At 34.6% G+C, this 15436-nt stretch overlaps 2 protein-coding genes and 1 long non-coding RNA gene across 3 annotated transcripts; all 3 read left to right on the top strand.

The window, feature by feature from the left end:
* LOC143617637 (ribonuclease 2-like) lies at nucleotides 1-2668 on the top strand. The gene is made up of 7 exons (XM_077090133.1): nucleotides 1-258; nucleotides 402-430; nucleotides 513-586; nucleotides 823-1212; nucleotides 1746-1907; nucleotides 2075-2141; nucleotides 2392-2668. The coding sequence occupies exons 4-7, from the start codon at nucleotides 1009-1011 to the stop codon at nucleotides 2442-2444; spliced, it is 486 nt and encodes a 161-aa protein (XP_076946248.1). The 5' UTR covers nucleotides 1-258; nucleotides 402-430; nucleotides 513-586; nucleotides 823-1008; the 3' UTR covers nucleotides 2445-2668.
* Nucleotides 2669-8439: 5771 nt separating this feature from the next.
* Nucleotides 8440-10232, top strand: LOC143617632 (ribonuclease 2-like). The gene is made up of 4 exons (XM_077090130.1): nucleotides 8440-8709; nucleotides 8831-8865; nucleotides 8939-9024; nucleotides 10059-10232. The coding sequence occupies exons 1-4, from the start codon at nucleotides 8507-8509 to the stop codon at nucleotides 10215-10217; spliced, it is 483 nt and encodes a 160-aa protein (XP_076946245.1). The 5' UTR covers nucleotides 8440-8506; the 3' UTR covers nucleotides 10218-10232.
* Nucleotides 10233-10389: 157 nt separating this feature from the next.
* Nucleotides 10390-12018, top strand: LOC143617634 (uncharacterized). Its single transcript, XR_013150861.1, has 4 exons — nucleotides 10390-10506; nucleotides 11018-11179; nucleotides 11461-11527; nucleotides 11804-12018. It is a non-coding gene; the product is annotated as an uncharacterized LOC143617634 (long non-coding RNA).
* The last annotated feature ends 3418 nt before the right edge of the window (nucleotides 12019-15436 follow it).

Below are 15436 nucleotides of genomic sequence, written 5' to 3'. Positions count from 1 at the left end.
GCCTCATCTCCATACACAAAAATCTAGCAAACACATAAAACTAGATCCAATGACAGCAATGGCTTCGTTTCCGACCGCCGTGGTTCTCCTCTCGCTTTTGTTCTCCGGGTTGTAAGCGGTCAGTGGTGAACGAGGAGTACCTACACCGGTGTCAACTGAAGGAGGGTTTGATTACTTCCTGCTGGCTCTCCAATGGCCTGCAACTTTCTGCTCAACACATGGGACTCAATGTTGTCCTCAAAATGGTTGTTGCCTAGGGTAATTATCACATAATGTCATTAACTAATTTGGTTCATTCATCTCAACTCAATTAAGCAACTACATTTATATTTTTATTTATTTTCAAAAGTTGCATTATGAATATGATCATGAAACACTCATTCATTTTTTATGTTTTCCAGAGCAAATGCTCCACCAGGATTCACAATCCGTAAGTTGTCTATACAAACTTTCTATATTCATTTAAATAACGAACACGCGAGTAACCTCTATCACTCTATGCCGAGTTGTAGATGGACTATGGCCAAGTAACGACGATGGGACATGGCCATCGTGTTGCACGGATAATGCTTTTGATAAATCGGAGGTATTTTAATTTTTCGATATGATATTTTCGAGTTTTTTCACTACCAGTAACTACGCTATGAATGAGATTTTACTAAACACATTTGCCTGTAATATTTTCATGTTTTTTTTATCAATTTTCACGTAAATACTGATATTTAAGTATCATTTACAATACCATTTATATTACAACTTGCATTAACAATTATTTATAGAATTACGTGACTCTGCATGCATTATTGTTGTTCCAATTTGTAGATTTCACCATTGGTTGGTGCTTTGCATACATATTGGCCGATACTAAGCTGCAACAACATATCATCATGCCATGACAAAGAGAACCCGTTTTGGGCTCATGAGGTGAATTTTAGCTATATATATGTTTTTTTTAGCAACTTATCATAACTAACATAAGAAACTAACTAGACTTCCCTTTTTTATCTCATGCTCGAACGCGTCGTGTTGATCATCAGTGGGGTAAGCATCTTCCTTTCGGCTGCAGTATTCGATTCTATAAATATTGAACATGAATGTTATTCTTTCACTTTATTTGCAGAGAAACATGGTACATGTGCTGCCCCAATAACAGGGGACGAATACAACTATTTCTTGACAACCCTTAATTTGTATTTTAAGAATAATGTCACGGTAAGGATTATTATTGTTATCTTATATATTTTGAGAATTTTAACTGCTTCTCATCAGGCGAGATTTGCGTAACAACGAAGCATCCAAAAATCAACCCATCAAAGTTATATGTATCTATATAAATAAATGGAGAAAAAGACATGAAAACCTCGTAATATTCACTACTAAAAAACAAGTCATTTTCTCACAAAAATTTCCTACGACAAGTAATTCCAACAGATTTCCAACAAAATAAATTAGCTTCAACTTTGCTACAGTATTATCTAATAAACATTATGTTAAGTCAAAATAGTTTTTATAGGAAGTTTTTAACCACATGTTTTTGTAGCAATTTTGTAGGAAAAGGTTTTGGAGAACGGTTTTTTCCAACGTAAATTTTTGTTGAAAAACTGTTAGAAACTGGATTTTCCAACAAATTCCTACGAATTTAGTTGTAGAAAAACATCTTTTTTTCTAGTAGTGATTTTTCATCATATACTCTATTACCACTTACTACTAATTAAGATAAGTATAATGTTTCTCATGTTAATTAGGAAGTTCTTTTAGAAGCTGGATATGTACCTTCAAACATAGTGAAGTATTCATCAAGTGGCATTATTTCCGTTATTAAAAATGCTTTCCATGCAACCCCTGAACTGTCCTGCAAAAACGGTGCTATAAAAGAAGTCCGTTTGTGTTTTACCAAGGATTTCAAGGTTTGTCCCTAATTATTATTAATTTTTCTTTATAATAAACCCATAATTCTCTAGATTAATTATTATTAATTCTATCTACTAATAATTTTAGTATAGTTTATCATTTATTAAATTCTGAGACGTGCTTAATCACTGCTTCTAAATATGGCATAATCATATTCTTGCAGTTTCGAGACTGTGTAGCGGATAGTGATTGTCCAGATAAAGTCAGCTTTCCAGAGTTTGAGTTCTTGGGTAATTACTAATTAGCTTACTCTCATGTGAAAAAAAGTATCTAACAATCTTTAAATGCGTTACAAAAATATGAAATTGCTACCTTAAGTGTAGCGAAATGGATGGTCACACGAGTACGGTAATATTTCAAAATGGGTAAAAATGAGTAGGTCACACTTTTCATAGATAGTTTGTATTATATATGATCACAGAAGTTTTATAATGATAATTTGGTTACTGATATTAGTTTAAAATGTTCTTCCATTTGTAGATGACACCGAGACTAAGGATTGGTCGATAATTTCTGGCATCAAGTCCACTTGATTCGGTTGGCCGATGAATGCATCTCAAGACCTTATCTTTGTATCTATTGGTGTTCTATTTTATAGTTATAGAATACCATATCTTGTGCTAAATAAGTCATGGAGATAGTGACTGATCCTCCATTGATGTACCTTTGTACGTCTCTGTTGGTTTTATTAAAATAAATAAATGTAAGGAGGTTTTGGAATGCAAATGATTGTTTATGAAAAGTCTGTGACAATGTTCGTAGGTGTTGTTTACATGTCAAGTGATCAGACGTGTTTGAAAGTCTTTGCTTAAAGAAGCAAAGGTTTTAACTCTATAAATTTAAAGCCTCTTCTTATTGAAGACATGTAAAAACAAGTTATAAAAATTAGGTTAAGTAACCAGGTATTTTCTTTTATTACGTTGACTAGTTGAAACATGACTAGTTTCAGGTAACCATTTAAACGGATAAATTGTTATATTAGACATTTAATACCATATTAACTAATGATATAATATTTTGAGTGCTGATGGACTCTTGTTATAGTTACATCAAATGTTTATCCACATTAAAGCGGTGCCGGTTCATGTCCTACAAAGGGTGCATTAGGTGGATTTTAGAAGTAGGATCAACGGGGTTTACGTTCGCTAGCTGCTAAAAATGGAGTTGTTTCTTTTATTTTCTCTTTTTTTTATTGTATACTAAAGTGCTACCTTAGTTGAAACACACCTTTTTATACCCTAAATTTCATAGCAAACACACGTCAATTTCTAGCAATCAAGATTTCATTCCTATTGTTATTGTTTTAGGTGCTAGTGTTTCTTGTTAGTGATTTTAGTGTAATTAAGGATTAACAAGTTGATCAAGTTAATTGTAATACGAATCTAAATAAGTCGGGTGCGGGGTGCACACTTATTTGATCTTATTATAATTTATAATCCTATTGGTACTTAGGGGCGAAGCCCCTAAGTCATGGGGGTTCCAAGGGGGGCAACGCCCCCTTGGCTGGGGTATGGGGCAGTGCCCCTAGTAACGGGGTGCGAAGGACGGCAGCCCCTGGCAGGGTCCAAGGGGCAGCGCCCCTGGCTGGGGTCGAGCTGCAAAGGCAGTTACAACTGCCTAACTGCCTAACCCAAATTAAAACTGCCATTGATCATACGATTTTTCTCTCTGGTTCAGAAAATCTCTCAATCACCATACAAATTCTTGCACTCAATCTGAGTTTTATCCGGTCAAAACATTTTGGAACCAACAAATAGTTTTGATCTGAAAGTGTTTCACGACTCTCAGATTTTCCTAAGATATACGATTGCAGAAATCCCCAACAAGTTTCTTTAGTATAAACGGTTGGAATAGCCTATCAATCAATTGCAAACAATAACAGAAATTAAACATGTGTCGTGTGTAATCACACTGCGTTAAAAGCAATTCGAGAACTACCCATGGGTACAAACCTAGGAAACCGAAATCAAAACCAATTATCAAACCTATTAGGGGGGAGGGGGTGGTTCAATCCTCCTCACACACCACACCCAATTGTGGTGTGCCACATCACCAACCCCAAATCCATCACATTTTGATGGAATTTGGTAGGGGTGGTTGTGTGATGGTATCACTTGCAAACCCACACCCACCCAAACCCACTTTGCCGTCGTATAATTCCGGAGTCGTATAATACCGGACGGTATCACTTGCAAACCCACACCCAAATACCAATTCCAATACCCAAAATTCCGGCGGCCCATCAATTCCGGCGACGGCGGCGACCTCAACGACTACCTGTTTAAATTCCAGACGTATCCTTCTTCCCTGTTTTTTCTGGTGGCCCATCAATTCCGGCGACGGTCCTCCATCAATTCTGGCGACGGTCCTCCATTCCAGACCCCCCCCCCCTCAACGGCTACCTCCATCCAACGGCTCCCTCCTCGCTTTCCACCCCCTCACTTGCGTGATGACTATCACACAACCATACCCCATCACGCGTGAGCAATGACCGGCGGCGGTGTGCAAATTGCCATCACGCGTGAGGAGGCCGGCTCACGCACCACCCCGCCCCCTCTTAGCAGTAACTTGTTGTGATATATAGCAAGCTACAACTGATGTTGAACCAATTTATAAAAGAAAAGTTATATATAGAGAGGCAACTTGCAGTGGGGTGCCAGTGAAAGCCATTTTACGCTCATAATACACGCCGTGTGTGATAGTACGATAATGCTAAATAGGCTTTAAGGTCCCATTTATTCCTTATTGTTAAGAAAACAGTATCCTGTTAATCCTATTATGGCTTCCACATTATATACTTTTGTGAGGTTCATATGTGGAACAAGTTACCATCCATTTACTTATAGCTTTTCTGTTTTAAACGTAGAATTTGAGCATCAATGTCTTATTCACATTAGTTCCATTAATTTAGTAACACTTTGATTAATTGCAAAGCTCTCATTAAGGTAACCTAAACTCGTTAAATAATAGTTATATATAATACTTGTGTCTAAAGTTAGTGAAAATCATATTTTCCATTTTCACTCTTTTCTAATAATCCTCCGCGTGAATGGGGATCAATCCATTCAGACAGGTGTCAAATGCAATTTCAACAGTTATGTATTGAAGGATAGGCAGGCGTTATGTTTGAAGCTTCATTTCCGAAGTATATTTAGTCTCCAAATGGTTAGTAGACAATGTCCTTGACCAACGTTTGTTTATATAGACAACATTACTCTTGTTGATTTAGTCTTTCCTTCATTGTATATTTGTATTGTCCATAATGGTCCTGATACATTAACTAGTTATCTGAGAGCTCTAAGCTTAAGCCCCCGCAATTCATTCGAAGTAATTACACTTCTGTTTAACGTAAGTGATTCTATAAATTTGTTTAAAAAAATATCTGAATGTGATTCTCTAGGCAATTAATTATAAACTAACTCTCTGCCTAAGCCTTTTGTAAGAGAATTTATCTTTTGACTTCACATGGTTAATCGTGATAATTCTCGTTAAAATAAATATGTGGTACCTTATTATGTCAATGTACGTCGAATCTGCCTTGATTCACCATTGTAAATTGAGATCTAAGCCACAAACACCTTCTTTTTTGTTCTTGTTCTGTGTTTTCTTTCTTTCAATTGTACATGTAACATGCTTTGCACTTTTTATCCTTTCGTATTGTAGTTTTATTCAAATTGTTTTATATTAATTATCTAATATATATAAAAACAAATAGAAGTTTGGTGCTGCTAGCATCTCATTGGGCCACGTTTTTTACTTCCGGTATTGTAATGAACGTAATAGAAATCGATTGAACTTGTGTCGACTCACCGCCACAAAGCCCGAAACTGCTCGCCGCTGCAACGCCCAATACATGCAACACTCGGTTTTTACTAACGCCTTGAGTTGTTTTACTGACCGAATAAATGTAGTTTTGATATATTCTTTAACATGTTAGTCTTTTTATATGTAAATTTGACGAATTTATTTTTTAGTTTTTAACGCTTGGGTTTTACCAACGTTTTTATAACGTAACGAACTATTCACCGAATTTCCATCGACTCGCCATTGTAACTCTTGGTTTTTATCCGCCAAAGTACTTTTACCAACATCCGTTTTCAACGCTCGGGTATACCAACCGAATAAATGTTGTTTAAAGTAATTTAATTTATTACATGTTAATCTTTTTATTTCGGAAAATATAGTTTTGGGTTTAATCATGATACCAACCGAACCCACATTAGTTCATTGCTGCAATGCAATGGGTACATGAACATATCGATTCTGCCCGGCGCAACGCGCTGGGTTGTAAACTAGTTACTTTAACAAAAGTATCCCCTGCATCTAATTATATATACATATAGATATTTTTAATTTACTATGGAACCGAACTTAAGCTTTGGTTTGTAACGTGCCAACCTCAAACCTTGTTTAGCGTGCAAAGCTCTAGCTTTGGTGAGCTCAAGTTCAGTTCGAACTGAACACGTTACTAAATTTGTGTTGTTATAACTGAATTTGAATTCGGCTTGGTTTAATTGAATAGCTCAAAAATATATTATAAGTTACTCGAATATTTATTATTTGTTACTAGTAGAAAAACTTAGATAACTATTATTTACTATTTGGTTTATTCGATTCAAGCTGAATTGTAGGCTTTTTAAATAGAAAAGCGAAATAAAATCCCTTGGTTCGATTTCATTGGTTGTGTTCAATTTTTTGAAAAATCGATTCGACATCCTATTTAACTCTCTAAGACCATGCGTAGTCATAACTAGCTAGGCACACCCGGGCATTTTATGTCATGTGCTGCCTAGTCAGTTTTTTGACATTTTGCAAAATGTACGTGGGTGTAGTGTGAAAAGACCCCAAAACATCTCCCCCCCCACTCTCAACGCTTGTTCTAAAACGCCCAGCCACAATGTCGGTCGGGGGGGGGGTGGGGGTGTTCCCCGACGTTTTCATCCATAATGCCACCATACTGCCACCACTACGGGTGGTCTAAGGATTAATGACTTACACATGTGATCTCATTTAATACACACTGCACATTAGATATATGCAGGTTCATTGAGGACCACAAAAAACAGGAATCTGGGAAGTGAGAACCACAAGAAAACAGTGAAAAACCGGGAAACCAAGAATTTCACATGGAATAAACTCAAAGGAACTCATTTTTACATGTAAAAATATTCGTTTTTGCATTCTTTTTTTCGAAGCTTTTGCATATAAACGCAAGTAGACTAGGGATGTGCTAGGTACTGAAATCCAATCCCCAATTTTCTCAAAATCTTGGTACCAATCCTGTTACTAACGGTTTTGCTCACGTTTTGATCTAAAAATCGTCAAAATCGGTCTGTGAACATCCCTACGCCATCGTCCTTAGTCATTACGGCTATATTTTCCGTTGTTACCGGAAAATCGGCTCGATACCCATTTCAATCCAAGTACATACACAAGACATAATCGAAACTATTTTCTTAAAGAAGATGACACTGTTATATGGAATTAAATGGGTTATTTCATGTTGTGAAAATAACAAAATATGTTATTGATTACTTTCTATAAAAAGAAGTCAAAGTTGCAAATATTGTCTTGTTACACCGACACTGCTTCAGTACCTATACGTAAATAATGTGATATGCAATTATTGCCACCAACCAAGTCGTTTAACCACGTCACATAGCCTACAATAATTCGAGCCTTAGTTTCTTAAAACATATTTTTCTAAACAATGTTGATTGGAAATGAAGACCATTTATGCTAAGAACTTATCTAATAACGCTTATAACTTTCATTCGGGTCATTGTTAAGGAAAATCCCACTCACATAGAAATCATAGAGTTAAACTTAATTTTCACTCGATTTCAATAATAAGAAATGCTCGTTTCCTTATTTCCCTGTTAATCATGCATTCATTTGAGCGAAATCAGGGAATGTAAATCTACAATGACTATGCGAGAAATGTAGTACCTAGCAACGAAAGTGAAAGTTGGCATCTAGAGTCATTGATTAAGAAGGTGTTTGGGATCGGTCACTTACTTTCACCAACTTATTACTTATTAACTTTCTGAAAAGTTAAAAGTTGTCTGGATTTCAATATTGTGACTTATTAACTTTTTGTAAAAGTTGTAAGGAGACAAAATAAGGATCCCCAAACACCCTCTAAATTATCAGTCTAGATTATCGGCATCCATCGGGTAACAGTTTGGATTATTAAAATCCAATCTAGCTCCACTTCTAGAACAAGAGATTCCTACAACTGAATTCGTAGGAAATTTGTTGGAAAATTCAGTTTCTAACAGTTTTCCACCAAAAAGTTTCGTTGAAAAAACACATGCTTGAAAATCGTTTCACCCGTTTTCTGACAATTTTTTTTACAAAATTGCTACAAAAACATGTGGTTGTAAACTTCCTACAACTTTCCTACAAAAACCACTTTGACTGCTAAAACTACTTGTCGTAGGTAATTTGTAGGAATTAACCCGTGTATCTATTTTTTATTATTATATATTGTTTTTCCAGTTGTAAGTTTTTAACTTGCTATAACTACCAACTGACTACCTCATCTCCACACACAAAAATTTAGCACACACACAAAACTAGATTCAATAACACAATGGCTTCATTTCTGACCACCTTGATTCTCCTCTCGCTTTTGTTCTCCGGATTGTTAGAGGTCAGTGGTGACCAAGGAGCAGTTAAACTGGTGCCAACTGAAAGGGAGTTTGATTACTTCTTGCTGACTCTCCAATGGCCTGCAACTTTCTGTTACTCTCATGATATTGACTGTACATGTCCTCAAAATGGCTGTTGCCTTGGGTAATGATTATTATTGTTCATTTGTCAACTTATAATTTAAGCAAATGCACATTTTTATTTGTTTTCATAAGTTGCATTTTGAATATGAATGAAAAATTTATTGTTTTGTTATGTTTTCTAGTGCAAAATATCCTCCTGCGTCAGGATTCACAATTCGTAAGTTTTCTATACAAAGTATTGATATTGTTTTGGATAGCGAACTGCAGGTAACCTCTATGTCGTGTTGTAGATGGACTATGGCCGAGTTATGAGGATTCGTCATATCCACAATGTTGTACAGAAAATGCTTTTGATAATGCTTTTAATCTAACAAAGGTATATAATTATTCTGATATATAAGTTCAATTGTTTTTTGATTTAAAAAAAAGGGAAATTTTCGTAAATAGCCATTTTGACTAAACTTTTCCAAAAATATCCCAAGATCAACCAAATTTTCGAAACTAGTCTAAAAATTCCGTTGGATCCGACGGGGACCATCCCTGATGTGATGGATTAATGACCCTATCATGACGCACCATGAAGCATACTATTCCGTCGGATCCGATGGTTTACGGTTCTGTCCAACGGATTATGGAAACAAACCGACGTAATTATAAACAGTCAGATCTGACGGTTTAGTTCATGCTTCTGTCGGATCTGATTGTTTAAATTGTCCGACGAACCTTGGATTTTTCAATTCGGGGGTTTTTGAATTTCGAGTTTTAGAGTGAAACTGAACCCTATGGTTGTGTTCTCTTGAAAAAACTAAACGATTTGCACTATGAATTTGATTGATTTTGTGGAGAAATAAGAAAAAGATGGAGATGTGGTTGGTTACGGAGGTTTAGGGTTTGAGAAGTAGAAGACGAAAAATTCCTTTGGACCCACTAAAACAGATCCAACGGTTTTTTTAAGAAATTCCGTCGTATCCATTAATACGTTGACACATGGCGCGATTTTAAAGGTTCAAAAATTCCGTCGGATCCGACGGAAAATTAGGTTTTTTTGAGATTTTTTTATAAATCTAAGACTATTTTTGGAAAAATTTAGTCAGATTAGACTATTTTGGGAATTAAAAAAAAATGTTTCTGGAGTGAGTGTAGCTAGCAATGTTTGCTTTCGATCTCAATCGTATACGCTCCTTTTTGTCTTTATGTCGAAAATTAGACCAAGGTACCACAACCACCACGGACCGGAGACAGCTTTTATGGACCGGAGACAACTTTTATCCGGCCAGCTCATTAAACATACAGAAAACAAAGACAAAAAAAATCCAACAATCAGAATCAATAATTTCAACTAAAATGTCATTTGCTATTGCATTGAAATATATATTTTTTTAACAGCCTGATGATTTATTTTTAATGTAGATTTCATCAATTCTTGAAGATATAAAAACCTATTGGACGTTACTAGCTTGCAGCACTACATCATCATGCCATGGCAAAGAGAACATGTTCTGGGCTCATGAGGTGGATTTTATTACACAATTTTGTTTAATTTTACCAACCTATCATAACTTAAATTAGAAACTAACTAGACTTCTTATCTTTTCATGCTCGATCGGGTTGGGTCGTGTTCATAATGATCATCAGTGGGGTAAGCAATTCTTTCTAGCTGCAGTATTTGATTCTATAAATATTATTGCTTTGCTAAAAGAGTTGTAACATGACATTCTTTTACACACTTATTTTTTTTTCTTAAACTGGTTTCACTTTGTTTGTAGAGAAACATGGTACATGTACCGCCCCAGTATTAAAGGACCAATTTGAGTATTTCTCAAAATCCCTTGAATTATACTTTGAGTATAATATCACGGTAAGGTTTTTTGTTTTTTATATTTTGTGAATTTTAACTACTTCGCAGGCTAGATTTTAGCAATAATATTAAAGCATATATCCAAAAATCAGCCCATCAAAGTTATGTATATGATATATAATAAATGGAGAAAAAAAAACATTATAAACCTAATTATTGAAAACATTAATCTTGAATTTAGGAGATAAAGATCAAATGGATTACATGGATAATTTTAGATGAATTATTTATTGTCTTATGTAATTGTTAGATTGAATTACTAAGATTTGTCTAGGAATTTGTTTTATTTTACTAAAATAAAAGTTTGAGTTGGATTAGGATCGGAATGAGTTTAGTATAAATATATGGTTAGGGCCATTGCAATTTGTGTGCTTTACTTTTTAATAATAAATAGAGTCGAACGAGTTTGTGTGTTTGATCAAGGGTCTGATTTCCAACAATAATTAGATTCTTCATTATATATATATATATCATATAGTATAATAAATTTAACGCTTCTCATGTTTATCAGAACGTTCTTTTAGATGCTGGATATGTACCTTCAGATACAAAGATTTACCAATCCAATGGCATCCATTCCGCTCTTGAAGATAATTTACGTGTAATCCCTCAATTGTTATGCAAAAAAGGTGCTATAAGAGAAGTCCGTTTGTGTTTTACCAAGGATTTCAAGGTTTGTTACTTGATTTTTTTCGAATGACAACTTTCACTAAAACACGACAAAACTAAGACGCTATATGCCCAGACTACAAAACAACAATTAGAAATCAAAATTGCACCAGTCGATCCATGATAAGGACTTAAACGAGACCTATATTTTCTTTTTTTGTAATAGATCTTTTAGTAAACTTATAATTCTCTAGATTTTTTCATCTATAACATTTTCAAAATCGTTTATCAAATTTTAAGACTTGCTCAATCACTTCTAACTATGGTATATTAATATTCTTGTAGCTTCGAGACTGTGCAGAAAATGGTGATTGTCCTGATAATGTCATCTGGCCGGAATTTGGATTCGTGGGTAAGCTTACTCTCATATAGTCATAATAGCTTTTCTTACCCAACGAATATGTGAGCAAATATCTAAATCTTTAAATACGTTAAAAAAATATGAAATTGACACGGGTCATGATGTATCAAAACATGTAACATTTTAATACAAGTCATGATGTGTCGGGGTAGGTTGGATAGGTTTGCTAGAAAAACTTTTTCATAGATAATTTGTGTTAGATATGATTACAGAAGTTATATAACATGATTAATGATATTAGTTTGAAATGCTTTTCCATTCGTATAGATGAAATCGAGACTCAGCGCTGGTTAATAATTTCTGGCGTCAACTCCTCTTGATTCGTTTGGTTGATGAATGCATTTCAAAATCTTGCCTTTGTATCTGTTGGTGTTCTATTTTGTAGTAATAGAATACCATTTCCTGTGATAAATTAGTCTTAGAGATAGTGATTGTATCTCCATTGATGTACTTTGTGCGTTTCTATTAGTGTTTTATTAAAATAAATAAATGTTTCTTGAAATGTAGATGATTGTTTATGAAAAGTTTGTGACTTAATGTTTGAAGGTGTTGCTCATGCGACAGGTGACTAGATAGGTTGTGAAGGTGTTTATGTTATTATTATATATTATAATGAATAAATTGGTTATGAGATATAAATGTGAAGGTGAATTATAAAGTGGAAATGTAAGGAGGTTTTATGTGAGGTTTTTGGGATGTAAATGATTATTTATGAAAAGTTTGAGACAACGTGTATAGGTGTTGTTGATGTGTCAAGTGATTAGACATGTTTCGAAAGGTGTTTGCTTTAGGGTATGTGTAGTAGAGCGGCTACAAAATTGGAGAGGGGGGGGGGGCATATGTAGTCCAGGGGACAATGTTGTAGTCCACAAATTGCCCCACTCACCAATACTTGATCGCCATGCCAGCATGTCCATCAAACAACCAGGCGAAAAATATATGCCCCCCCCCCCCCCCTATCGCCTGGGGGTGGGGTTCTCGCCCAAATTGACCCTTTGTCGCCCCTATTTGCCGCCAACTACACTTGGCATTAGACCACAAATGCACTTTGACCATCTATGTTGCTTTTGAAAAAAAAACTAAGGCTTTTAACTCTGTAAATTTAGAGACTTCAATTTGAATACTTGAAAAAAAAAACTAATTATAAAAGTTGGGTTAAGGAACCAAGCGTTGTCATCGTTATCATTTTACGCGCTTAGCAGTTTGGGAAGGGAAAACTTGTTTAGATATCAACTGGTCAAAGAAAAATAAATAATAATAACTTAACTTAAAACGAACATAACTTGGGCTACGTATAAAGTTACGGTGCCCATAAGTAGTGAACAGAAAGGTCTCAAGCAACAGTTTTTACTGACGAAAACTACGAAGCATAGCTCTAGCGATGGTTCTAGTGGTAGACGCATTAAATTTTCTTACAGTTCTAGCAATAATTTTACAACCAGCTATAAGACTTGGATTAGTAATACACGACCCTAACCTGATCCATTGACATGACCTTGAGTTCGATTTGGCTTGTTTGCATGCCTACTTCAAACGATATATTTGCGGCCACAGTGGCGTTTATACCCTAATTCAAACGATTTTTTTTTTCAAATTAATATGTTTTACCAAAATAAAGTGGGTTCTAAGTGTCTACATGAGTGTTAATGGGCTTTAGGTGTTCTTTTATATATGAGATGGAGAAACTAATTTAATGATGTGTCAACTCAGCAGTGACGTATTAGTTGCCCGCAAGTTGTTCCATCTCAAATAACGGGACATCTAAAATTCATTAAAATTTTTATAAGACACCTAAAAAGTAAAAATCACTTTATATATTTTGGTAAAAAAAATCTAATTCAGACCGTGCATTTTGCTACGTAGCTCCACATTGATGTTTACACCTGTGCTTCAAACAATGAATTTGGGCACCTACTCCCACATTGACGATTGATGGGTCGTTCTCATTTCATGTACACCATACATTATATATATATATATATATATATATGGATCTTGCGAGAAGTGATATTACAGCGAGAAGTACGAGAAGTGAATGTATAACTCCATTAATCCTTAATTTCACTCCTTTTCATATGATGTTACATACATATATGTCAGTTGGTTGTATTTATGTCTTAATTACACATTCAAACCAACCTATAAACATATAAATGTACCGAGCCACATTCAAACCTATGTACCTACACACATACAAACATACATACACATATACAAACATACGTACACATATACAAACCTACGTCCCTACACACATACATATGCACCTACACAACGCACCTACACATAAGAAATGGAGTGAAATTAGGGATTAATGGAGTTACACCTTCACTTCCCGCACTTCTCGCTGTAAAAAAACTTCTGAAATGATCCAATACCTATATATATATATATATTTGCCAAAATATATATAGTTTTTCATGCATGTTCATACGTTTTTTTTAATTTAATACCATATATTAAAATAATAATCATAGGATATATGATCCTCAACTTTTCCAACCTTTTAAAATGGTTTAGGTTGTGTAAAAACGGTAAAACGTTTTTATGGTAGTTTACATTACATCCTAGAGTTTTGTTAGGGTAATTCATAGATTCATCTCTAAACGATTCTTGGTTGCAAGCAAGTTCTAAAGTTCTACTAGGGTTGGCTAGGTTACCTAACTCATGACCGCAGCCACATAACTACGGTATTCCGGTTTTAACCCGTGAACAATGATCAGCTTTTATCCGTCTATCACCAATACGTGCCCCGGGATCTATATCGTTGAGAAGTTGTAAAGAAAAAAAGAAATAAAAAGAGGGGATAAAAGTCATAAAACGAGCCCAAAGGGATTTGAACATTTGTCAAAGGACTTTCCAAACTTTATAACTGTATAACTTGTTACTTTGTTATCAAACTAGGATAGACCGCGTGTAATACATGGATGATTAAAAAAAGGAAAATTTACCAAAATAAACGTTAATGAAAACGTTTTTCAGGTTTTAAGTGTCATTTGCAATAAATTCTCAAAATATGTATTATAAACTATTTGTGACGGGTAGTTTATGTTTACACACGAGTAGTTTGAAGAACCAGTTAAAAGTTGTCATGTGCCCTTAAATTAACCGTAACGAGCAGATTCACTAATCATTTACTCGTCACGACTAAATAAGTTTCATGCATCGTAATCAAGGCACACGAGTAATTCATACGTCCTTTAGTTGCGGCGACCACTTTACCCGGTTTACATTCCCTACACGAGTAGTTCATAAGTAGTTAACTCGCCGCGACTAGTTTAACCTTACAATCTACTCATTGCGACTAAAGAACTTATGAATTAATCGTGAGCGTTGATTACGAGGCATAAAACTTATTTAGTCGTGACGAGTAATGTTAGTAAATCTTCTTGTTATGGTTAGTTTAAAGACTTGTGTCAAGTTTAATTGGTTATACAAACTACTCGTCACGACTAAATTATAATACCTATTTTGGGAATTTCTTGCAAATGACACCTAAAACTTGAAAAACGTTTTCATAAACGTTTATTTTGGGAATTTTCCCTTATAAAAATAAAACAAAATAGTTAAATTTAATAATATACATAATAATATATCTTATGGATTCATAAGACATAAATAATTTTCTAACATAAATAGATTAATAAGAATAATTTGTATTTGTATTTTAAAAAAAAATCGAAATGGAAGGTTGTGAATCTATATCAATTAAGAAAAAAAAAGACTAACATCAATTCATCTTAGTTAATTTGGTAAGCAACAAACATTTTAAAAGCAAGGTACTAAGTTCGATTTTCACCAACAACATATTTTTCATTTTATCATTTGTGAAATGGAAATTGTAAAAATGCAAACTTGTACACTTGAAAGCCTATGTGAAAGGTTTAATTGAATGATACA

This window comes from Bidens hawaiensis, unplaced genomic scaffold, assembly GCF_021521415.1.
Source record: "Bidens hawaiensis isolate Kalapana, Puna unplaced genomic scaffold, B.hawaiensis_p1.1 tig00056090_1, whole genome shotgun sequence".
NCBI lineage: Eukaryota > Viridiplantae > Streptophyta > Magnoliopsida > Asterales > Asteraceae > Bidens > Bidens hawaiensis.
This window is presented reverse-complemented; position numbering and strand designations above follow the sequence as displayed.